At 47.9% G+C, this 24,266-nt stretch overlaps 9 protein-coding genes across 9 annotated transcripts; 4 read left to right on the top strand and 5 right to left on the bottom strand.

Annotated features, from left to right (window-relative positions):
- Positions 1-485: 485 nt before the first annotated feature.
- Positions 486-3,045, bottom strand: N7479_007530 (ChAPs family protein; the record flags this gene model as incomplete). The annotated part of the gene is made up of 7 exons (XM_057255224.1): positions 2,942-3,045; positions 2,678-2,807; positions 2,479-2,603; positions 2,143-2,423; positions 1,146-2,089; positions 712-1,086; positions 486-653 (listed from the first exon to the last, which is right to left on the bottom strand). The coding sequence occupies exons 1-7, from the start codon at positions 2,962-2,964 to the stop codon at positions 486-488; spliced, it is 2,046 nt and encodes a 681-aa protein (XP_057109086.1). The 5' UTR covers positions 2,965-3,045.
- A 308-nt stretch (positions 3,046-3,353) lies between these two features.
- On the top strand, positions 3,354-9,484 carry hir3 (putative transcriptional corepressor of histone genes (Hir3); the record flags this gene model as incomplete). Its single annotated transcript, XM_057255223.1, has 5 exons — positions 3,354-7,606; positions 7,660-7,882; positions 7,935-8,090; positions 8,161-8,814; positions 8,861-9,484. The coding sequence occupies 5 exons, from the start codon at positions 3,354-3,356 to the stop codon at positions 9,482-9,484; spliced, it is 5,910 nt and encodes a 1,969-aa protein (XP_057109085.1).
- A 373-nt stretch (positions 9,485-9,857) lies between these two features.
- N7479_007528 (uncharacterized protein) lies at positions 9,858-12,562 on the bottom strand (the record flags this gene model as incomplete). Its single annotated transcript, XM_057255222.1, has 5 exons — positions 9,858-10,177; positions 10,236-10,296; positions 10,347-10,871; positions 10,929-11,056; positions 11,104-12,562. 5 exons carry the CDS (start codon positions 12,560-12,562, stop codon positions 9,858-9,860), a joined length of 2,493 nt encoding a protein of 830 aa, XP_057109084.1.
- A 1,538-nt stretch (positions 12,563-14,100) lies between these two features.
- On the top strand, positions 14,101-15,281 carry N7479_007527 (putative RTA1 domain protein; the record flags this gene model as incomplete). Its single annotated transcript, XM_057255221.1, has 4 exons — positions 14,101-14,125; positions 14,179-14,278; positions 14,329-14,478; positions 14,540-15,281. 4 exons carry the CDS (start codon positions 14,101-14,103, stop codon positions 15,279-15,281), a joined length of 1,017 nt encoding a protein of 338 aa, XP_057109083.1.
- Positions 15,282-15,454: 173 nt separating this feature from the next.
- N7479_007526 (Major facilitator superfamily domain general substrate transporter) lies at positions 15,455-17,199 on the bottom strand (the record flags this gene model as incomplete). Its single annotated transcript, XM_057255220.1, has 5 exons — positions 15,455-16,358; positions 16,408-16,737; positions 16,785-16,858; positions 16,919-16,940; positions 16,994-17,199. The coding sequence occupies 5 exons, from the start codon at positions 17,197-17,199 to the stop codon at positions 15,455-15,457; spliced, it is 1,536 nt and encodes a 511-aa protein (XP_057109082.1).
- Positions 17,200-18,784: 1,585 nt separating this feature from the next.
- sec11 (signal peptidase complex catalytic subunit SEC11) lies at positions 18,785-19,593 on the top strand (the record flags this gene model as incomplete). Its single annotated transcript, XM_057255219.1, has 5 exons — positions 18,785-18,938; positions 18,994-19,183; positions 19,249-19,285; positions 19,337-19,379; positions 19,436-19,593. The coding sequence occupies 5 exons, from the start codon at positions 18,785-18,787 to the stop codon at positions 19,591-19,593; spliced, it is 582 nt and encodes a 193-aa protein (XP_057109081.1).
- Positions 19,594-19,972: 379 nt separating this feature from the next.
- Positions 19,973-20,621, top strand: N7479_007524 (putative ubiquitin conjugating enzyme (UbcB); the record flags this gene model as incomplete). The annotated part of the gene is made up of 3 exons (XM_057255218.1): positions 19,973-19,999; positions 20,067-20,183; positions 20,307-20,621. 3 exons carry the CDS (start codon positions 19,973-19,975, stop codon positions 20,619-20,621), a joined length of 459 nt encoding a protein of 152 aa, XP_057109080.1.
- A 730-nt stretch (positions 20,622-21,351) lies between these two features.
- On the bottom strand, positions 21,352-21,773 carry N7479_007523 (uncharacterized protein; the record flags this gene model as incomplete). Its single annotated transcript, XM_057255217.1, has 2 exons — positions 21,352-21,678; positions 21,738-21,773. The coding sequence occupies 2 exons, from the start codon at positions 21,771-21,773 to the stop codon at positions 21,352-21,354; spliced, it is 363 nt and encodes a 120-aa protein (XP_057109079.1).
- A 719-nt stretch (positions 21,774-22,492) lies between these two features.
- N7479_007522 (fructose-bisphosphate aldolase FBA1) lies at positions 22,493-23,944 on the bottom strand (the record flags this gene model as incomplete). The annotated part of the gene is made up of 4 exons (XM_057255216.1): positions 23,886-23,944; positions 23,586-23,729; positions 23,117-23,530; positions 22,493-23,053 (listed from the first exon to the last, which is right to left on the bottom strand). The coding sequence occupies exons 2-4, from the start codon at positions 23,691-23,693 to the stop codon at positions 22,493-22,495; spliced, it is 1,083 nt and encodes a 360-aa protein (XP_057109078.1). The 5' UTR covers positions 23,694-23,729; positions 23,886-23,944.
- Between the last annotated feature and the right edge of the window lie 322 nt (positions 23,945-24,266).

The raw sequence follows: 24,266 nt of genomic DNA, 5'->3' as shown, positions 1-24,266 counted from the left end.
CCAAGATGCTAAGAATGTAGAGTGCTGTGATTTGGAAGTAAGCTCTAGCCTATAGGTATAAATCCAGGGATATCGAACTAGTTCATGGAAGTAGCCAATCCTCGCTGTCCTCTCGGAGACTCGGAGATGACGTGCATATAAATCGCTGTTCTAGCTCATCTACTGGCCAAGCCCTATAGTTCTCTCCACCCCAGCGGGTTCTAACGTAGATCCTAAAATAGACTAGTATTGGGCAGTGATTGGAGGAGGAAGTCGAGACCTAAATGGACAACCCCAGATATAGCGCACACTAGATACGGAACATAAAATATATATACGATCTAAGAGAACTACCTAACAATTGGACCAAGAGAAAGTGTAAAAAAAAAGAGGTGTCATCAAGGATGGTCATTAGCCCTGCCTGCGCCCCGCTTTCTATCTCGATATCCAGGGGAAGCATAAAACTGTCTTCCAACTCAGTTTGTGTCTGATAATCGCCAGCATATCTAAGTGTCGCTACCGCTGCTGCGGAAAGTGGCACACAGTTGGCAGTACTGGTGTGTGAGGTCAAGGACGGCTTGAGGCAGATTTGTCGCTTGGACAATGCTGCGGACCTTGACAGCACCCTCGTCCTCAATGAGCTTACGAACCATGAACAAGAGCTCGGGGGAGAACTGATGGTTTATTAGCTATAGTGGTCAAAGCGATATCTAGCTAGGGAAGGGAGCATACCTCGGAGTACCAGCGATATTGCCAGGCGATGAGGCGGATCAACGCGCCGAGCATGCCTCTGGTGTCATTTCGCTGTTCGTACAACTTTAACACTCCACGCATAGCCTTGGGCGAGAACCGAGTGGCTAGACAGCTTTGGTATGCCTCAATGCTTTCATCAAAATGGTGCAGCCGCTGCGCAAGCTCACCAAGGATTTCCCACTCGGTAGCAGACTTCTTGTATTCCATGGCTTGCTGACGGAACTGGGCCATTTCAGTCCGCCAGATAGTGTAGATGCGCAGGTCCTCGTAAAGCACCATGAACAAGTTATCTAGCCATCTTTCACAGAGTCGTTTGTTTCGGAATTGCGTGTATGAGGCGTGAGATGGGTCGGGCTAAGAAATAGATAGTTAGCATATATATATTATACATCCCTGATGGGTGTGCAACATACATCTTCGCTGCCAGACTTGACAACTTCGGATGCTACTGTTTGCTCCGGTCGCTCGAGAGGGCTTTCAGGGTGGCTGTCACCCACATCCCCATTGGCAGTTCCTTCCGAAGATGGCTTGGTCGCGTCAGGGCCAGCCACAGAGCCAGAGTCATCTTCGTTGTCGGGGTTGTTGCCGTTGGTCTCTGCTGCCAATGATGGAGCAGGCTTAGGAACATGCTGCCGCTCAACACGGTATTCTTCTTCCATCACGAAAACCTGGCTGCGAGCCTTGAGTAGCTGATCCCATCCAATGGCAGCAGCGATTTTTGTCAGAAGATTGTAGGCCTTCAAGAAAGTACCTTGGTAACTAGCAGCATGAATCTTTCGAAGCGAAGGGTGAACATAGTCGTGAGGGTCTCCCTGCTTTGGCTGGCCTTCGTCGATTTCATCGAGAATACTTTCAGCAAGAATTGGAAGCATGATGCGTGACGGTTGTGGCATGCGAGGGGTATCTTTGTCTTGATAGGTGAACATAGGGCAAGAGTTGAGAGTCAGAAGCGCCAAGTCCCATTGTTCCATACTGACATATACCTCTGCGAGGCGAGCCCATGTACTGAATTCGCTAGGAGCCGCAGTAACTGCACGCTTAGCGCACTCAAGTGCCATTTCGCTTTCTCCTTTGCTTTGACAGAAGCTGGCCTGGCAATCAAGCAGAGCATAGTCCATTGGAACATCTTGTAAAGCGTCGTACATGAGGCGTACCGCTTGCACCTCCTCATCTGCCATAATCTGTACACGAGCCAGGAGGGACGAAACCTCTACATCCTTTGTACGGAGCTTCTCAAACAAGTTGATTCCAGAGGTATAGCGGCCAGTCGTATGGATGTATTTGAGGATGCCGGATGTGAGATGGTTGCTCACAGTGTTAGGGACTTGGGTTTCGGGGTCAGAGCTCAATTGGCGTCCTAAAAGGTTGTTAGTCACAGACATAATAGGCAAATTGGTTCAAGCTCCATACCCAAGAAGAAAAGCTTCTCGGCAGCATCCAAGAATTTGTGCTCCATCTCTGTGTTTGTCACAGGGTTGAATCGTCGGACTCCAACAATCCTCTTGACGGAATCTCCACTTCCATCATCCGCATAGTGATAAGCCCTCAGAACGGCGCAAAGGAATGTCTCAAGCCAAAGAGCCTCGGTAGCAACTCGCTTGTCACCTCGCTCATCAATACAGTAGCTTTCCAAGCTTCCGGGGATTTTAACTTCGACGCGCATATCAAGATGGGAGAATGCATTGTAGCAACTGAATAGAGATTATCAGCACGTGAATCGAACACAGTATCAACATAAGTTCTAACCAGTAGATCCCCGACACCACTTTATGCGTCTTGTCGAGGGGAGAGAATGTGAGGGTATTAACGTAGGCGGCTAAGCTAGCAGACGAGGAGGCATCAATTCCGGTGACATGATGATAGAGTCCGGTCTGCGATAGAAATTAATCAATTATTCACACATGGGGGGTTATGTCATGGAATGAATTGGTATTGTATATCTTACCTGGCGAGTCGAATTGGCTTTAGGCTGCTTCACCAAATAGACTAGGTCTGGAGGGCCTAGTTCTCGCAAGCTCTGCAAGGACTCCGTTCGCGCATCAACCGCAACATAGATATCTTCCTCCTCATGGATCCTGAATGATGCTCTCAATGTTAGGCACAACTCTTGCAATTATTGTAGTGGCAACTGTTGACAATCTCGAACAATGGCTATCCATGGGTGCATACGCAACCCGGGGAACACGTAAACGGGGATAGGAGCACGTACTCAGGGACAGCGGGCGCGACCATGGCGCCTGCACAAGCGCGGTGGAATGAAAGATGAGGGTATCTTAATTAATGAATTCTGTGGGAATCGTAAGACGTTTCAGGGGTTGCACTGAGGGGAAAGTGAAGAGTGATCTAGGAATACTCCAACTGTCAATACGTACTCATCCAAGAAAACGGCTCCAGGCCACAAGGCACCCATACGTCCAGGCACCCATACATCTAGGCACTCAGGCACTCAGGCCCAAAACACTTTTCCCGATTGGTGCAACGCGTGATAACGTGTGTCCGCCCGCGATAACCAATTGCTCATTATTGCTGCCCGCATCTAGGGTCTCGGTATCCTGCCCGATGCTGTCGCCTGGTTTCTCTTTTCCATCTAATATTTGAGGGACCCGCGTGGAGCTCACGCCATGTCGAGCTGGGTCGCATTGAACGTTGAGCCTGATGAGGCTGTTGAAGAGGAAGTTGACGATACCAAGGAGCTTCAGATCGAGGAAGCTTTGAAGCTTTACCACAGTGCCTTGAAGCTACACTCACAAGGGCCAGAGCACTATTCCCAGGCTGCCGAGGCCTATGGAGCTCTTCTCAATTCGGAGATCTTCAAATACCCAGAGTCTATCTCCGATTTCAAAAGGGGTGCATTCGATGATGCGCACGATGAAATTGTTACAGAATCGATCGCCGAATTCAACGTTAACGACTCTACTTCAAGTCTATTCCAAACGCTTTATCTGTCCTATAAAAACTACGGGAAATTTGTCCTCGATTCGGTGCAAGACTCTTTACGAACAGCGCCAACCCCCGAATCCGAGCAGAAAACACAAAGGAAGTTGACGGAGGCATCCAGGAAAGCTTTAACGTCTTTCGGGGATGCCTTAGAACGAGACGATTCAGATCTCAACCTCTGGAGGCAGAGTGCAAGACTCAGCAGTTCCTTGAACAGCTACCGCTTGTCTCGGTATTGTTTGGAGAGTGTCCTAGCGGACGATGAAAACCGCTTGGAATTACGGCCAGAGCAGCTTGGTTTAGAGGAGATATTCGCGGAGCAACGCCTGCGAAGCACACTGCAATCCCTCTTTGACAAATTATCTGCCTCGCAAATCCCCGTCCAGAGGCCAAAGAAAGCTTTATTGAAATACCTCAAACAGCATGAGGATCCATATCCCAGCCTGCCCGCCCTTCCTGCTGATTTGCGCTACTTAGATCCGTCAAAGGGTCCTCTTGCCTTACACGCTTCCCGCCGAGAGATAACGCCTGCTGACCCAACCTGGGAGTCAGTTGGCAAGGCGCTTCTCCAAGCACTTGACGAAGAAGATGATAACTCGCTCGCCGCTGCCCCTACTCAGTCTATTAGTATTATCTTACCATCTAGGAGTTCCCAGGCTCCGAGTACACCGATTCAAAATGCAGAAGACACGGAAATGGTCATAGATACGGAGAGGCGCGGAAACAGGGGCGGCGATGAGGTTGCCGACGTGGACATGATCGAGACAACCGAAAATTTTGCGAAGCCTGAGCAAAACTCACCGCAACAAACGAAAGATCACTCTGAGCCAGGCGAGGAACATTCATCCATCGATCAAAGTGCTGAAAAGCAATTGATGGAATCCTTGGAACGTCAATCGACGCAGCCACAAGAGCAACAGGCTGGACAAGATGGGACCCACGCAGAAGAAGTTGACACGAATTCTGCAGTGGATATTCGCAAAAGATCGTCTGCGTCAGCTGCGAACGAAGAACCAGAGGGTGGCCGCATGAAAAGCAGACGGACTCGAGCCCGAGAGTCAAATGCCGACACTCTCGTACCACCTGAAGAAGTTGCATTCGACCAAGACAAGTATTACGAAGACCGCCTTGAAGTATTTGTCAATGCCGATGATTGGATGTTCAGCACTGTCGACTCTCTCTTCTCGAAAGTCGGTATCGATTCACTGGGTAGCATCGAAGGTCTGAGAGAAAAGTGCTCTGGGAATGATTCAACCGATACACCACAAGATCTTGAGACCCGATTGTTTCACGATTTCCGAAGCCTCATCAAGACATGGGATGACGAAAAGTCTCGATTGATGCAGCAGAAAGACAATTTGTCTCCTCTGAAAGAAATCCGTGGTACAAGCAAGTCGGGATTGGCTGTTTTCCTTGAGCACTCAAGAAAAAGTGCCCGAAAGCCAGTTATTGAGGAAGAAATTCCTTCTGGAGAGCAACTTTATAATTTTTCCAATGCCATCAACTCTGATTGGCTACATCCCCATGAGACTTCGTTCGAATGGCTGAAGTGCCTTCTCATGCCGGATTTCGGCCGAGAGTCTTCAAGCTGGTCGATAGCAAAGTCAACTTACTCCTGTTTTCTGTGGCCAAAAGATCTAAAGAAGACAGTGCTAGAACTCTTAGTTCGAGAGGATGAATTCATTTACCGGGCGTGCAGCGAATTGATCGCGAATCTTGAAGTCCGGATTCTTGGCTCAAGCAATGGGGCTCCATTTGAATATAAGGCTAAAGACTTCTTCGAACTTGAGATGATACAAACAATATATGAGCTTCATTTGGATGTTTTCGCTTCGGTTGAGAGTCTTGGCAGTGAGACGGTCGAGGAGACAAGACTCGCACAGCGTGATCGGCTGGCTCGGTGGGGTATGCTAGTCCGGTCATCTATAGATCATTTTGTCATCCACGGCCCATCCGGCGAATCCCAATCAAACCTCACTCTGCGCCATTTGTGGGCGTCGGCATTCCATGTCAATCTGGCTGGGGACGCGCAGCGGGAACACATCCTGCTCTGTCTTCAAGATCTGAAGCAAATACTTCAGTCCCTTGGTAACCCAAGTGTCAATCTCATCAACAATGCTACGATGTCAGAATTGTCCGCTGCTGTGATAGACCAGGAGGTCTTGAAGCTCAAATGCATGGACTTTTTTGCCAAGGTATTCAACTCGGACTCTGAGGATCCTGTGTCTCTCATCGAAGCAATAGAGCCAATTCTTGAACCCTCATCGATTGAGCATGCTGGAATGCCAATGGAGAATGACATGAATCATCCTACGTCACATCTCGGTGAAATGGCTGCCTTCCTCGATAGAGGAGATGCTACATTACGACTATTTCTCTGGCGCCGACTCCAGGAGGCATACCAAGCCATTGACTACCCGCCTAAAGTTGTCTCTTGCTATTTACGAAGCATCGAAGTGGTAATGGCAGAACTCGAGGCAGCGAAACACAGCGAAGAAACAAGCCAAAATCGCCAGGTAGCTCTGCTGGGCTGGCTCAAAGCCCTCGATGGCATTGTGGCCAAAGCTATAGTGCTTATTCTTGAAGATTCAGAACAAGCATTTGACTGTTTCGACATGGAGCATTTGCAAAGCTCAATGTGTGCTATAGCCCGCCTCGTGAGGCTTTTGCACAGCTTTATCCTTTACGAAGACTCGGTACGAGTGGGCCAGATTTCCGGTCGCGATTTCCGAGGCTCGTTGGCGAAATCGCTAGAAAACATGAAAGAAAGAATGCGAGAGTTATATGTTCGCTGCTGGATCTTACAATACACCCTCTTCATAGAAGCGATTGCCCAGAACAAGGAGCTTTTCGATGATCCGTTTGAAGACCGTATTCATTTCCTCCGCTCCGTTCATAATGCATTGGGTGTTCGATCGATGTGCAGATATTCTCAAAAGAGGTTCTTGAAGCTTCTGAAAGCGGAGCTCTTTGGTCTTGAAACCAAGGGTGATTATGAATTTGACATGTGTCAAATACTTCTCGATCTCCATGGTATCAAATTCTCTGCATTCGATGGGACTGTGGACCATGGATGCCCTCCCGAGAAATTAGATCGCCCTACAGCGATCATGATGATCGACTTTGTTCTGCAACAAGCAAACAAGATGAATATGAAGGACTTGTCAAAGTCAGAATTGAAGACTACTATTGAGAAGATGCAGCAAGCGATTGGCCCTGCTAAGGCCTCTTCGCAGACACCTCAGCTAACTTTCAATCGTCGCCTTGTGAATGCATATCTTAAGACCGCACTCAACCCAGCTAATCTGCTCCGCGCCGTTCAGGGAATTACGGAACTTTCGACCACAATAGTTCCCACCGAGAATGCAAAGATCGCTTCGAAGGGGTGGTTCTTCCTCCTTGGCCATGCTGCACTCACCAAATTCCGAGCCCAGAAGCGCCTCAGCCCTGGTCCAACAAGCGAGCTTGATGATGCCATCGGGTTCTTCAGACAAGACTTAGATCATGGAACAGGGAGGTGGGAAACTTGGTATAGGCTCGCCCAAACCTATGACTCGAAGCTCGATGAAGACATTACATGGACAGCTGATAAGATCAATAACAACCGTTCGGACTTAGCAGCACTACAGCGAAATGCCATTCATTGCTATGCCATGGCTGTTTCAACAGCAATCAGGACTGCAGAGCCAACGGCAGAGACCAGAGAAGCGATGTCAGATCTTTATTCAGACTTTGGCATCCGCCTTTACTCGTCCTCTCGCGAGCCGCTATCCATGGGAGCCTTCAGTGTTGCAGATTTCCCTCGTCACTTCAGCAGCGAGGAAAGCCAGCAAATGTACAAGGGTACACCTTTCAAGGAAATGTCGGCTTATTCAACATGGAACTTCGCTAGCAATCTTCTCAAACGGGCAGCTGTCGACAAGTCTAAGCGATGGATGTAAGTGATTTAAATGAGACTTGACATTTGAAAGGGTACTAACACATTAATAGGACTCACTACACGCTTGGCAAGTGTCTTTGGAAAATGTTCACTAGCGATGATTCTTTGAGAACGACTTCCAAAAAGGTCGAGGCGCAAGAGGTAATAAATGCTGTTCTCGATGCTATTGCTGCACTTCCGCAGCGAAGAGACTCGCGTTCTGATCCGATCTTTGAACCCCATTTCAAACTCTTCTCTTTTGTACACAAGCTTGTTCTTCGAGGAAACATGACGGTAAGTTGTGTTCGCTCCTGATATAAAGACCTCATTCTGACAGCAACATCAGCCTGCCGAAGGAAGCAAGACCCTCCTTGCGACTCCTTGGGCCCGTAAGATCGAGCCCCCTGAGAATTTGGAGGGATGGAACCCATATATACTCGAAGTCCTTCGCAAGTACAAGAGCGCCGATAAGTCCAACTGGCATCATCGCATGGGTGTAAAGGTATATCGTCCGCAGCTTGATTTTTTTTTTTTTTTTTTTGGTTTTTTTTCGCACTACTTACAACCCCTAGGCTGCGCATCTCATTTATGACGACCAGCAAAATGCAACTGCTGCCATTGCTGCCAAGCAGGAACTTTCCCAAATATTCACCAAGACACTTACGATCCAAGTCTGGCGGCCAGAGTTTGAACGCCCGGGTCGTCATTTCGTTTACACGACCCGCTACGTGTACTTTTTTGTTGGCCTGCTTGACCAGCTTGACGATCGCGCAAGCTTGGATCAACTTTTGCGCCGTGTCAGAAAGAAGCAAGGCGATTTCTTCAACCACACCAAGCTATGGGAAGACATTTGCCTAACTTATGCAAAAATCATCCGCCGTGCAGCCAAGATTAACGAAGGTCATGAAGAAAGCATATTTAAACCAATCGGGTGGGAAGAGTTCTCTACCAAGACAGCTCGCTTGGAAAGCCTACCTCACCTGGGAGCAGATAGCCAGGCCATTTTAGAACTACTCCGAGATGCCCTGGAGCTAAAGAAACTTAACAACAACCTCATGAAAATCACGATGTTTGAAGACCTGATCGCCGACCTATACGCTCGACTCTACGAGATCAACACGCCTCACCTGGTCGAACAAGCAACTGAGGAAAACAAAGAAAAGATGAAAGTCGATCACGTCCTCATGGTGGGCGATAGCCTTCCCGAGACCTCAACCCCCCCCAACGTCTGTCCCAGCATCTGATGCCCCGGCACCCCGCGGCCGGACAAAGGGCATCGCCCGCCGAGACATCCAGAAACGCGCCGACACAATCGTGAACACGAAGCTTGCTCCTCGGGCCGTGGCGAGTAAAATGGCCGCTGCAGGCGAGACAGAGCCACCTGCCAACCCACAGGACGTTGGGTCAACTACTGTGGGACAGAGTTCTGCACCTCGTGGCTCAGCCAGGCAGGCTTCTGCTGCTGGTGATGGCTCGGCTGAGCAGAGAGATGAGCATGATAGTGCTGACGAGACGGAGATGAGCGAGAATGAGGACACGAAGCTAGGTGATGAGGGGACCTCAGCACTTTTCCCTCATGTTACTGATGCAGAGGAAGGTGGGACTGGTGATGAAGGTGCGGATGAAGGGGATGGTGAGGATGATGAGGGTGGCCATGAGAATGAAGGTGAAGAAGGAGAGGGTGATGGTGACGGTGATCATGGTGTGACTGAGGGTGAGGGATATGATGATGAGGAGATGCAGGATGAGGAAACAAAGTTGGAGGAAGAAGACAAAGAAGAGAAGGAGATTCTCACTGCTGATCAGTCTGCCAACGATACTGAGACTGAGCATGTCGCTGACAAGCGCGATACCGGCGAGCAAGATGCCATGGACATCACGCCCTCCGAGTCCTAATGAATCTGCTATACATCCAAGCCGGGGGCTTGCTTTCTTTGTTTCTTTTCGTTCATGGAGCACATGGGGTGTTCTTTCCAAGAAAGCATTTTTTTAAAAGAAGAAACTACAGGGTGGCGTTGAGACAGGTTGCTTAATTGGCTTACGAGCTAGTATGTACAATATGTATGCACAAAATTCAAATCTGGGATTTTCAATTGGAAGAAGAAATATCAACAATTATGAAACAAAGGATCGATTGCCCCCGAACGCCTTAGCCAAGGGATATCATTCCATATTAACCAAAAAAAGAGGGAATTAAAAGGTCTAGTATCTCGAGCAACGTGAGAAAAATGAATCGTGAGTCATGACGAAGTAGAGGAAATGAGACGGGTTAGATCTGGTCCTCGGGGGCGAGGTCCCATTTCCGAGTTCCCATCTTTCTCGTCTTCTTGATAGGAGAGGCTCCTGGCGATGGAGGAGCAAACATGGTATCTGCGAGCTTCAGTTGGTCCATGCGTTGCAACGCATTCTCAATATCGCTCTCACGGCCGAGCAGATTAGACCGCGCGGGCGTGACATTCTTGGGTCTGTGCTTTCTTGTCGGGGATTGATTGTGCATCTCACGCTCAAGAGCGGCAAGCTTGCGGCGAAGCTGGTCATTTTCTTGCTCCAGCTCTTCCATTCGTTCCTTCGAACCTGAATCTTCAAAGACTGGAGATAAAGGTTAGTTCAAGAGTTCCTATATCTCGCTCCTCGTGTGTCAACTCACTTTGGAATCCACGCGATACAAGCTCAACCTTCCTGTCGATGTGCTCGTCATTGCGACCGATCTGGGAATTATTAACATTTGGCAAGTTTCAGCCGGTCCGGGGCTACGAACCTGTTCGTCCCATGCCCTTTGCCAGCGTCGCCTTTCTTCTTCCGATTTCTCATCCATCTCTGCCCAGCATTCTTCTCGGACATCTTGCTCAATTATGAGGCATCTTTCTTCGGCAGCTCTAAGTCTCATTTCGACGTCAGACCGTGCAATCTCTTCTTCAGCTAGTTTGACAGCAAGACCATGGCAGTCGCGTGTGAGGCGTGTAATCTCAGCAGCAGCTCTCTCGAACTCTTCGGTTGGATCGAAATTTGGCGAAGTGCAGCCACTGACTGAGCGGTGGCTACCAGAAGCGACGGACAAAATAGATTCACAGACAGAGGGGATTCGGGCAACCGTAACCTCACGCGCCAACGCGGAGTAACGCAAAATTTGGGAAGTGGCGTTGAAATCACCCAGAGGGTCAGCGGTGACGATCATGATAGCCTTTTGGGGATATTGGCCTCTAGACATCTGGTGAGATGATGGGAATGAGTTTGAAAACAGAAGCTCGGTCAATTTGCACTGCCGATAAGGAACAAGCGCGGTCTGTGTAGGTTAGCAGCCGCCAAAAAGAAGCATATCAACGATGAGTTCAAAACACACCTTCAGTCCATCCTGTATGTTGCTTTGCATCTGCAGGCACTGGCCGAGATACATCAAGCTTTCATTGATCTTTCCAGCCTCAGCGAGTGTGGCTCCGGCTGTCTTTGCTGTTCTCGCACGCTCGGAGCCTAGATTAATTAGCGACAGCCCCAAGGCAAGAATACAACTTACTTACCAGCAAGATCCACAACAGTGAGTGCGTTTCCAGTCCAGTTGTGTTCACCAGTTCGCTTTGAATATGTCCGCTTCTTGACTTCTAGGGAAAAGAAGCCGTGGCTTCGCGAGCTCACGCTATTCATCCCAGTACCAGTTACCTTACGTTCAGTCAAACCAACGTCCAAGATAGCCAGTGCTTCCTCGTAGCTGCCGCAAGCAATTTTGCGTAGGCCGGCGACCAGTTTCCGGTCTGGTGAGCCTTCGGTAGGTTTAAAGAGCAAGGGACGTCGCCGATCCTTTTGATTATTTCCGCGGGACATGTTGCCCTGACCTGAGACAATAGAGGGGGAGAGAAGATCGAAAATTCGGTCATTGTATACCTCATACATCGACACCAAAACGACATAGTCGGAATTTGAGTCCATATCCACAGTAAGGTGGCTCATATCAGGTAGCCTAGGAAGGGCGCATGGTCGTTCACGTATGTGCCGGCGGGGGAAGTTCAGTGCAGGGGTCGGTTCCTTAATAACATAAAGTCGAGATTTAGCTGATTTGGGCTCAAATAGATTGGAGTGGGTGTAGGGGGTAGGATTAGAAAACCCCGGGGTGATCCATCCAGAGGACTCAGTCAAGCACTGGCCAGAGCCTGCTCCAGCAACACCATTGGGACTGGTGATAGAAGACAAATCCGCCTTACTGGGGCTTCCAGGTTTAGAACTCAGCCTTGGGAGAAACGATCCAGGGGTGCGTGGCCGCGGGATGGGGGATCCTTGGGGGGAATTCAGGGTAAAGGGGGTTCGTACCATCAGAGGGGTATTGGCACGAGACGGGCTCATGGGTGTTTGCGCTCTCGACGTACGTCCATTTGGCTCGCCATATACAGCTTCTAAAAATGTCTGGGCGGAGAACAATTGGGCTTCAGAAGCGTCTGCGGCGGCCAAGGAGGCAAGCATTACGGGGGTAATGCTGTAATCGTCGGTCTTAGTTGTTGGCTCTAGGGAACGAAAGATAACGTCAAGTGCCATTTGGGTCATTCCTCGCTCCGTCTTAGATCCTAGAATCGTGTGGCTCTGTGCATATAACCCATTAGCTTGGTTATCGCAATACTTTAAGCTTCGGGGCCAGACCTTTCCGCTGCCTGTGACACCCAGGGTAGCAACTAGCCCATCTCGGTTCTCCTTCAGCACTCCACGTATGATGGGCTCCATCCCAGTGTCATGGAAGACGTCCAGTTGCGAGGCAGCCTCCTCAAAGACCTTTGTGAAACCAAACCTCTCAACGGCGCGCTTTCTTGTGTCATTTGGCGGTTGAAGAGTAACATGTGTTGATCCCAGTGATACGATCTCTGTGTCCTCCTGGGAAGCCTCTGGCGACTCAACAGTCAAAAAACGGTCAGATTCATTGGGCTTTTGGGCCATCGGCGGCCGTAACCGAAGGTAAACTTGGAACAGCGATGTCTGGGGCTGTTTGGGCGGCATTTTGGGTGACTCGTGGGTATGTAGCCAACACAAGTGCAGGCGTGATTGAACCTTTGAAGCCGTGTCGGAATGCAACTAAATGCAAAATGGTTGAGTACCTGCGTCAATGCGAAGTCCAGAACGGCCACAGATCAACATTGCGCTTACCCCCTTTTGGTCGTCAGTTACCCTGACAACAGTTATATCACGTGCAGCTATACCCTCCGGGCCTATTCTGATATTATTTATTTGCCCTTTCATTGCTTCGGATATCCATGGATATTACTATATCGCTATATTCTCGAAATCATTCATGTTAGATGCGGCGCACTACTAGCACGCAATTATCTCATCTTGGTCATGGCAGCTTTATCATGGAGGTACCCATGACCTACATAGTTAGACATGATCCTCAAGTCGGATCGAATGAACTTGTGTTCTTTTAACTTTCAAAGTCTTTTTTTCAGCTGTCTTCCTGTAGTCTTTGTTATATGTCTTTTTTTTTTTTTTTTTGCGCAACTATAACCCCAAGCCATATAAATTCCCCGAAACTCCTCCTTAGTCTTCCATCCCAGTGCTGAAACATGCCCCCAGTGAAAGCTTTTCCCCTCCAGGATGAGTGTCAATTTCTTCATGATGATGGCCCATTTCCGCACTACATCATGGTTTACGGTGTCCTCCGGCTCGGGCCCTGCGTTAACTACCAACTACACAGGAAGACGGAACGACGAGTGCATTGCTAGCTTCCCATTTTCCTATTCACTTGCAGCTTGTGCAGCGCCCGAGCCCGGTGACGTTATAAACAGGCCGTGGCTATGAAGATAATGTTTCCAGATAGGACGTAGTGGAACAGGTAAATATACACCCATGTCTGCTTAAGTGGGCCTCCTGTATAGCAATTTCTGTGATTGAAGGGCTGTTGTTATTGCTTTTTCGCATAGAGTAGTCTCCCCAAGCTCTCTGCCCATTATTATAAACCTCCCTACTTTGTACACATATGTTAATTGATGTTGAAGTAAATTGATGACGCTGGGGCTATATCCCATGCACTCAAAACAAGCGAAAACGAGTTACTTGGGTTGGACTAGCGTGACAAGAAAGTTGGCGAATCATTTCCAAGTCAAGGATCTATGGCAGTCAATGTTCGTATTAGGCGCGGCTCAGCAGGGCGCAGAGGTAAATACGAGGTCCTTTCAAGCCCAAGCCTCGATCCGCTATTTTGTACGATGAACCAGTGGCCCTCGATAAATGACTATTATTTGTGGATCTAGCAAGTTAAGAAACTGGCCAAAATGAAAATTATAAGGTGCTGGAAGGTTAAATGAATACGAAATTGCCTAAAGTGAACACTTCCTAAATCACAAGGGATCAGCCGCCCGAAGCATGGGACCTGAATCTTGTAATATATATATCCAACCTGCACTACTATAGTCTATAAGTCTTAGCAAAATACTCATGGTCTCTCACTTGCAATTGATTGCATCGACTACACAGAGTGTTTTTGCGCAAACTTGATTGTTCGAACTAAGCAATATACTTATATTTGGAGGATATACAACATGGTTGAGGCAAGGTCATCATATCGTAAGTCGTCTATTAAGTAAACCTTGATCAATGGTTTCTCTGATAAAACAAAGAGGAGGGAAGTTTGTGGTTCTATGCACCAAATAAAGGTGCTGCAATTGCTTTTGCGATTCTCTTTGCTGTATCTGGCGGCATCCATGGATATCAATGCTTGTATGTGACCTTTACTCATTGTGGATCCTCAAATTAACCAGATATTACAGCAAATATAAGTCTTGGAAAGTCACCGGCCTTCTTCCATGGTCTGCCCTCTTGTTCACGGCTGGTTTTATCATGCGAACTATTGGAGCATTCAGGCAGTGGGCAAATATCGGCGTCTATATCGCAAGCACAGTGCTTCTCCTCGCCGGACCGTGAGGAGTTTCTATCCCATCATAAGATATGCCACTGACAACTGATCTTCGATTATTTTAGACCAGTGTATGAGGGTGCCAACTTCTTCATTTTGGGTCGCATACTCTACTATATCCCATACCACTCTCCCATTCACCCTGGCCGCGTATTCACGACTTTCGTCGCCTTGGGTGTGGCCATTGAGAGCATTACGGCGAACGGAGCGGCCCGAGTTGCAAGTGCAGACTCTAGCATCAGCTCGCAAAACACTGGAAAGGCTCTACTGAAGGCGGCGCTTATCATGCAGATCGTGCTGATGGCAGGCTTTGTGGCTTTGGCCGGCCGATTCCACTTTAACTGCTCCCGAGGAGGCGTATTGAACCACAAGATCAAACATGCGTTACTAGTGCTATACTGCAGCTGTACCCTCATTACAATCCGTACCATCTATCGCACCGTGGAATACTTTACTGCTGCGAGTCTGAATGCTTATGCCGACCTCGAGCATATCAGTCCTGTGTTGAAACAGGAGTGGTTCTTCTGGTTTTTTGAGGTTGTGTTCATGTACAGCAATACCACTTTGCTGAATGTCTTTCATCCTATGCACTGGCTTCCGCGGTCAAACAAGATTTATCTCGCTGAAGATGGTGTCACGGAGATTGAGGGCCCTGGCTATGATGATCCCCGTCATTGGCTCCAGACTCTCGTTGACCCCTTTGATATTTACGGACTGATCGTTAATCGCGGCAAGAAAGAGAAGTATTGGGACGCAGGTCCAACTCGGAGAGAGTACATTACTGCTAAACCCACCCAGGGGGTATGATCACATTTTGTGTCGGTCTGTGGCCATATATTCGCTTCTTTCTTTGATTTCCAGCAGTTACCTACTTTTTGCTCTTGTTTATCTGGTCCTCATACCATTTGTATTTCGCATGCTTGAGAGAATATTCCCTTGCAAATCACAGATATACGTATCAAACAAGAATAGCCCACAGTTCACCAATCTTCTTTTTCTTTACCTAGCTCCTCCTGAATTTCCCAACTATATCGAGCAAACTTGCTCGCCCGACGAATCCGCTCTCCATAACAGATAAAAACAGGCGGTACTATACAAAATGCAGTTGCTACAGCAGCGAGCACAGACATGGCATTATTATTTCCCAATCGATCAAACATCTGCGTTGTAAACAGCGGAAAGGCACCCGACAGCAGCGCTCGCATGAATGCAACAGCAGCGGTGGCACTGGCCGAATAGCTCAGATAAGCGTCGGATATATATCCATACAGCACGGTATCCATTTCAGTCAGCGCATAACCGACCAGAACGAGGGAAATTGTTGGCACAACCCATGGAGTCTGGGTCTCGGGTGGAATAGTCCAGGCAAACCACCATAGACCAATCGCTAGGCATGGACCACCAAGGCCTAGCCCGACGAGCTTGTATTCCGGCTTAATAGGGCGTCCCTGCCTGTGAAAATAGTTGAGAATGTAGCTGTCTAGCACGCGGGTTAATGTGCTAAGACAAATTCCCAGGCCGATGGCGATGAATACCAGTGAAGCATCGGTTTTTGCGAAACCCATTGACTCGTACATGGGTTGGAGTGCTTCTGTGAAGATGTAGATTAGGGACATGGCAATGGAGATCATCATGGCGATGACGAAAATGATGGGTTCTCGAAAAAAGAGCTGGACTGGGCGAAAGAGGGCTTCTTTTACAAATTGATTGAGACTTGGAATATGGTCGTGATTGAGTGGCGGTGGAATTGATTTCATAGTAGTCATATCGGTGACCAGTTTCACCTCGTAGGTCAGTAACAAGGAAGGTCGAGATTCTCGAATAAAGCAGAGGCCACCTGTAATTGCAGCAATAATGATGGCAAAAATATAGAAGTTCCATCTCCTGGGTAGTTGTGAGAAATTTACATAGACCGTAGTTGGGGGCTACGTACCAATCAAGACCTGCAATAATATGGCTGCTCATGATGGGTCCAAGAATGAGACCAATGTTTGAAGCAACTGTCCAATAAAACATGGCCCATATCCGAGCATGCGAGTTGAACATGTCTTCGATGCTGCCGCCGACGATGGTATAAGGGATCGCGGAAAGAATTCCGGCAGTAATGCGCATGATGATAATAACCGGCATTAAATGCACAAGACCGATTATCATACAGCAAATGGCGCTGAGACCACTGCTGACAATGTACATGTTCTTGCGCCCAAATGTCTCTGACCACGGAGGAAATAAGATGGTGCCTGCAACCTGGCCGAGAAGAAATCTGATCAATGTCAGATACGCAAGTAGACCAAGACCAGCTGATCTCACATTGTGACAAATATGAAGGTAGAAAGTGTTTCACTGATATTGTATTCATTTTTAGCTTGTGCAGCAGCTGCCGACTAGGAAAGACTAGGGCGTTAGCTCGGCAATTTTGTAGGTCAATAACTATATACACTCACACCTGCGGTGCTGGAAGCTGTTCTGAGATGATTGTTAGCCTATTGACAAAAGGTTGGGATTTAGTCTGGTCATACATAAAAAGATCCAAGAGACAGATAAGGACAATATCGTAAGTCTTTCGTAGACCAGACCAATTTCGAGGATGCCTGGGGTGATTTCGCAACCATCGCACATATTTCCCATCCGGGGTAAGCTCAAGATAGTGATCATGCAGGAGCTCAACGGTTGAAGCTTTGTGCTCGTCTGTCGATAAGGTCGATTCTGAGGAGACAAACTGCATATTGGGCAACCGTGGCGTAAACCATATAGAGATGATTACAACGAATGTTTGACCGAGTTATCGTTACCAACAATGCATCAGGCCTGGATGAGGCTGATCTTCTAGAGTGGGATTCCAGCTTTTATGTATCATCTTTGCAAATGCTCCTGCTCGGGCATTTTTATTCAAACCTTGCCCCGAGGAATGGAACCCCTTGCGATCTGCACAGTGGAGGTTGTGGGAGGTCAGTTGGCGATACATACATACAACGCGTTAGTTACCTAGAGTTCCCTCAGGAATCTTGCTATCGACTGAATTCTTACCTGCCGACAGGTGGGTTAGCTGAAGGGTGGTAAGTAAGTCAAGCTATATGTTTTGAACTCAAGCCTATACCAGGAGTATCACTATTATCTATATGATTGGCTGTTTATATAACATGGAGAATGACCAGAGTCCTAGCCATGAGACATAATCAATCTAGTGACATATTTTCCAGGGATAGCTACTATTTTCAACATTCTTCATGGTGATTCCTCCGAGCACCTTAAAAGGTGAAGCTCTGGGAAGAACCAGGGGACCATGAATAAAAGGAATTATCTATTTATGATGACAAGCTATGTATCTACTTCCTATGATGGATATCAAACGAGCTGCGACTATATCTTAGAAAAAGGAGCAAGCTTTGATCAATGACGTCCAAGGGTGCCCAGGGAGACGGAACGTGACCTGTTCTTGTATATGTAGTCTGCGAGGTCCTAGTATTTGTGTATCTTTGATTAAATCTAACATAGCAAATATCATTTTCGAATGGATCAACAGCCAAGGCTATATAGCGTGAGAAACAAGAATATCTTGAGCATGATCTGCTATATATGGTTGCCCGATTGAATGGTTCTACGCTAAAACAGATATAAGGCGACATTAATACATATTAAGCAAGCTAACAGCCTTGATTCACTAAAATATTCCATTATTTCAGCACACTTTTAACGTTAAAGTTGCCAACAAGCCTTTCAACCAATCTGCAGCAATTTCGGATCACCAGGTTCGTCAAACCCATGAAGAGCTCCGAAGCGAGCACGCAGACCTCACTAATACTTCAGGCTATGGGCTCTGGTTACGTTAATCTGATATTGTAGTTAAACACATCTTTCTATGGTGAAGCATCTTTCACACATACAAAGCACCCAAGTCCAATAAGCCGTTTGTTGCGATCAAACGGAGTCCACCGGTATTTAGGCAGATTACCATATATAGAACTAAATACTATACTATAATTGAATATCTTAATTTTCAGCTAAAATCTGATGTACGGTGCTCCAATATGCACCGTGTTTATACCTACAAGGCGGAAAGCCAGTGGATCTGTGCCAAGGCGATCTCCGACGAGGCCACCTCTCCGCATTCTCTAGCTCTATCAAAACACGACAGCCCAGTCAGCCCAGCCAGCTGAACATAATAGGTATCGTCTTTATCTACCTTCCTGCAGGAGAGAAGAAAAAAAGAAGAAAAAACACACCCGGCAATATTTCTGACCAACAGCAGTCACTATTAGAGCGACCTATCCCAACTCTCCCGTCTATCCGTTGATCGCGAACCGCCCACCATGTTATCCTCCCTCTCCTCCAGCATCACAAATGCTCGACAATCAATCGCACAGGTGCTGAACTTTGCACTGGTTCTTTCCACGGCTTTTATGCTGTGGAAAGGCCTCTCGGTCGTGTCTGCATCAAGCTCTCCAATAGTTGTGGTTTTATCCGGTAAACAAAGCTATTCCAAGACGGTCTGAACACAGCTCACATCCCCTCTCCGTAGGATCAATGGAGCCCGCATTTCAGCGTGGTGACCTTCTCTTTCTCTGGAATCGAAACACGAGGGCGGAGATCGGAGAAGTTCTCGTTTATAATGTTAGAGGAAAGTCCATTCCGATCGTCCACAGGGTTGTCCGTACCTTCCCTGAGGTAGAAGGACGTGCAAGCACAAAGAAAGTGAAAGAAATTACAGTGTATGTCCTCGCCCATTACCCAGCAATTTTCATTTGCCTGCTTCTTTTTGCTAACGTGGTTCTAGGGACACAACACCCAAGTCTCATATGCTCCTCACCAAGGTAGGCGACAACAATTTGGCTGACCTAGGAAATCTTTTAACAGCTTGCTAGGGTGACAACAATTCAGCAGACGATACTGAACTGTACGCTGAAGGTAAGCGAGACAAGCTTGAAGAAGGCTACTTGAGAAGGTTGCTGACATTAGGCTAGGCCAGGATTATCTCGACCGGGCGGAGGATATCGTCGGCAGCGTTCGTGGCTACATACCCATGGTTGGATACGTTACTATCATGCTCAGTGAACACCCCTGGCTCAAGACAGTGATGCTGGGACTTATGGGACTGATGGTAATGATCCAGAGGGAATAATGCACAAAATATAGATTTGTTAAATGGTAGAAATGGAACCCAATGCATCAAATATTATTACTATTACAGGGAGTATCAATGGATATAGTGTCAATTATAGTGTTCCAAGCTTGAGCGGCGGACGGCGAACATATCCAACTTCTCCGCTGACGTCTTTTGCCGCACACCCCACTAAGAGCTTCTAGCTTCGACCTAAAAGCCCCCTTTGTTCTCCTGGCTCTTGTCGCACATAAAATCTTTTCCATATTACTTAATAAATTCCCCGAGCTCTATTTATTTGCCGACTCAACCTCGTGAAACGCGTCTTGCACTAACGCGTTTCCCCTTCCTTGACCTCCCCGCTCTTATCGCCCCGCCAAATCCACAACTGACCACCACAATGGGCAGCATCAAGCGCATATCCAAGGTAAATGCTTATGTTTCCACATAACCATTGTATCCGCCAGCGTACTAACTATCTATTCCAATTATAGGAGCTGACCGAGCTCACCCAATCCCCTCCGGAAGGGATCACGGTTGAACTGGTCGATGAGTCGAATGTGTACGAGTGGAGGGTCATCATGGATGGGCCAGAAGGCTCCCCATTTCACGTATGTCAAAACTCCCGCCTTTCGCCTCGTCATCTCCCAATAAGGTCTCCAACGGGACCCTCCCCAAACTCGAACCACACAGTCTAACAAACTACGTTTCTAACCTATTGGCAAACAACACAGGATGGCAAGTTCCTAGTCAAGCTCTCCCTACCCACGGAATACCCATTCAAGCCCCCGACAGTCTCCTTCGCAACAAAAATTTATCACCCGAACGTTACAAACGATGACAAGGGAAGTATGTGCCTAGGCATGCTCCGAGCCGACGAATGGAAACCCAGCTCGAAGATCGCCGCAGTCCTCCAGTTCGCCAGACAGCTACTAGCCGAGCCGATGCCTGACGACGCCGTCGAGGGGCGGATCGCAGAGCAGTACAAAAACGACCGGATGCGCTATGAGGAAATTGCACGGGAGTGGACTCGCAAGCATGCTTGTTGATAGGGTTACTATGCTCTAATTCTAGAATCGGCTGCTCTATCAAAAATATCTCTTCCTGTTAAGTATGCTGCTGCCCTGGAACTGGGTGTGCAAGATGGTTGCATGTTTGGAATCTTGGCCGCATCATAGATTGGAGTTATCCCTATCTGAGAGTCAACCCGCTTATGACTGAGACGTTGTCATGTTATTCTTGTAAATTTCTCAATGCGAAATTTGATCTCACTGCTTTGGTTTCTCCTCCTGAACCCGTATAGCTTGGCTGTAGTGTGGACTAACGATTTTATATATTTTCTCTTTGCAGGTTCCGCCAGAGAAGACATTATTTTCTGTAGATGTTAGTTGTTATGTCTAGTGCATTATTGTCTTCTCGGTCCAGCTAACTAGTAACCGTTTATTCATGAGGATCTCAGCATGATCAAATGTTGGTTGACCTCACTACAACAGAACCATAACTATCACTAAAGAATCACTGTAATGTGTTTGTGAAATATTAATCCTGAGCATCGATTTGCTATTAGCATGAAAGGTCATCCTCCCATCAGCTGTCCAAGCATTTGAGCATCCCAACAGGAATCAAAGTGTTATGGACAGCCACCATCACCACCCCCCTCCTTAGAGACGAAGAGTCGAACTACAACTTCTCTAACAGAACAACCCAGTTAACAACGATACACAAGAGCAGATAATCTCGCACGCAACAACATACCAGTATGTATCCCATTCTCCCATTTCAAAGCACAATGACAACCCGTCTACTACCTGGACGAGTAATCTGCAAGCTATCAGCGGATGGCTTAAACCCATGCTCGATCAGAGTCAAGCGATTGGCCCGCACAAAGGTGCGTTTCATTTGACGCGGCAGCCGATTGAAATCTGACACGATGCTCCGGTGCAAAGATGCCACTTTCGACTTGGCCCGTAGCCAGGACCCGCGGTTGAGATTGAGCTGTGCGGGTGTGATTGCCGAGCCGATGATTGATAGCATGGTTCGGTCGTAGATTCCAATTGCTGTCTTGATGTAGACCAGTTCTTCTAGGTCGCTGCCGAGGTCTAGGACCTGTTTTCGTATTAGATTTGTTAGTAGAGAGGACTATGCTTGGATTTTGGTATATGTACCGGTTGTGGAGTGCGGATCAATCGCGTAGGGAACATGTTGGTTTGTGATTGGTATGGGCTCTATTTGATAGAGGCTTACTAGTATGAGATGGAAATAAAGGGTAGGAGAAGCTAGGGTTCATACCGATGTCTTTTTGGGTTATGGAGGTTGATGGAGGATGAGGTATGAAAAAAGGAATATGATGGCCAATCACCCTGACGAAAATCTGTGAGATAATAAGAGGGAACTGAGAAGACATGAGAAGAGAAGCCTCATGTTTGCCAATCGAGTGAGCTACATCGTGTTATCGGGGTTAGGTTTCGAGATTGGATTACAACGGCGGTGGTAGGAGACAACCTTGGGAGCAAACAGTAAGCACATATACATGGGTAGCATTCCACCAACATCTATGGATGAGATAACCTATACTTGTTTATAAATTGAAGTTAGTAGTGGATAGACCCAAGTATACAGACACATATTGGCAAGGTCTGAGGAACAATACAAGACCTGGCTGGTAACTACATCGGAGATTGGTCTTGAAATACAATTATCAAACAGAACGTTAACAGTTCATATTCCAAAGGAGCGGTCATAAGGACCGTGATATGGACATTCATTACAGCGTGTCAGCATACAACGCTACATACAACCTGGACGGCCACATCCCCAGGCACATCCAACGCTTTTTCGGCCGCATGAAGAGAGGATATGAGGGTAATCAAAAAGGGTAAAGAAAGGGAATAAAATATGAGACATCACACAAGGTCAACATTTACAGCTGGCCAGCAGTGTTGAAGTCCTCAAGGGCCTCCTTAACACGCAGCACCATGGTCTTCTCACCCTCGCGAACCCAGACGCGGGGATCGAAGAACTTCTTGTTGGGCTTATCAGCACCGTCGGGGTTACCAACCGGGGACATGAGGTAGTCCTTCTTGTTGAGGACGAAGTCACGGACACCAGTGAGGTAAGCGTACTGCATGTCAGTGTCGACGTTGACCTTGACGACACCGTAGCTGATGGCCTCCTTGAACTCGGCCTTGGAGGAGCCGGAGCCACCGTGGAAGACGAAGAAGACGGGCTTGTCGTCGGAAGAGCCGATCTGCTCCTTGACGTACTTCTGGTGCTTGGAGAGGAGCTCGGGGTGGAGCTTGACGTTGCCGGGCTTGTAGACACCGTGGCAGTTACCGAAGCCAGCGGCAATGGAGAAGTAGGGGCTGATGGGGGCAAGGGCGTTACGGATGGCCAGGATGTCCTCGGGCTGGGTGTAGAGGGAGTTGTTGTCAACAGACTCGTTGTTGACACCGTCCTCCTCACCACCGGTGATACCGATCTCCTATGGAAGTGGTTAGCACTGTATGAATGTTGTAATATGCTTTTTTTTTGTGAGTTGACATACCATCTCGAGCCACTGCTTCATGGGGGCAGCGCGCTTAAGGTAGGCGGCGGTGGTGTTGATGTTGTAGTCGACGGGCTCCTCGGACAAATCAATCATGTGGGAGGAGAAGAGAGGCTCGTTGTGCAGCTTGAAGTAAGCCTCGTCGGCATCGAGCATGCCATCGAGCCAAGGGAGGAGCTTCTTGGCGCAGTGATCAGTGTGAAGGATGACGGGGATGCCGTAGGCGGGGGCCACGCTACGGATGTAGTGGGCAGCGGCGATGGCACCAGCAATGGAGGCCTTCTGGCCCTCGTTGCTCACACCCTTACCGGCGAAGTAAGCGGCACCACCCTGGGAGCACTGCAGAATAACAGGGCACTGCTGGTCACGAGCAGCCTCGAGGGAAGCGACAACAGTGGAAGAGGAGGTGACGTTCTGGTGGGAATCAGTATAGGTTCACACATAACACTCAGAAGACATGAGAACTCACAATGGCGGGAATGGCGAAGCCGTTCTGCTTAGCGTACTCAAAGAGACGGAGGACATCGTCACCGACAATGACGCCGGACTTGCGGCTAAGTTGCTCAAGGACACCCATTATGAAGTTTGTACAAAGATTTTGGTTTGTAGAAATCTGAAGAAGAGAAAGAAGGAAATTAGATCTAATAAAGTATTAAAGCGAAGCTCCTTACCGGGAGCTGAAAGCGGGCAGAGTTAAATAGGGAAGAGGGGCAAAAGGTAGAGGAGGGGCAAGCGTCATCGGTGAAGGGAGAGACAGGGTTGGACTCACCGGTGGTGGAGATTGAGTGGAACTGAAGTGAGGTCAGTGTGATTTCAAGAGAGAACAAGAAGAACAGAAAGAGAAAAGTAATGAGATCTTTATGTATGGCCAGTCCACTGTGTGCTTCCCGACCTTCCCCGTGATGGCCCGACGTTGCCATTGAGATATCCGGGAGAGCTATTAGGAGCTTATAAGGAATGAGGGAATTATTCCACCTATATCAGGAGATTGTTTCTCCTATGTTCTTTAATGATTACAGTTATACCATCTATGATAGTTATGACAGCTATAATAGCTATAATAGCTATAAAATGACCATTCAATTCTTTAAAAATCGGAGAATCAAGAATCCGCATTTTGTTCGTGGCGGGGGAGCAGCCGAGGAGTTCG

The sequence above is a fragment of the Penicillium vulpinum genome (assembly GCF_028829585.1).
Source record: "Penicillium vulpinum strain IBT 29486 chromosome Unknown utg000003l_segment0_segment0, whole genome shotgun sequence".
Lineage (NCBI taxonomy): Eukaryota > Fungi > Ascomycota > Eurotiomycetes > Eurotiales > Aspergillaceae > Penicillium > Penicillium vulpinum.
The sequence above is the reverse complement of the archived record's forward strand: the minus strand, read 5'-3'. Positions and strand labels throughout refer to the sequence as shown.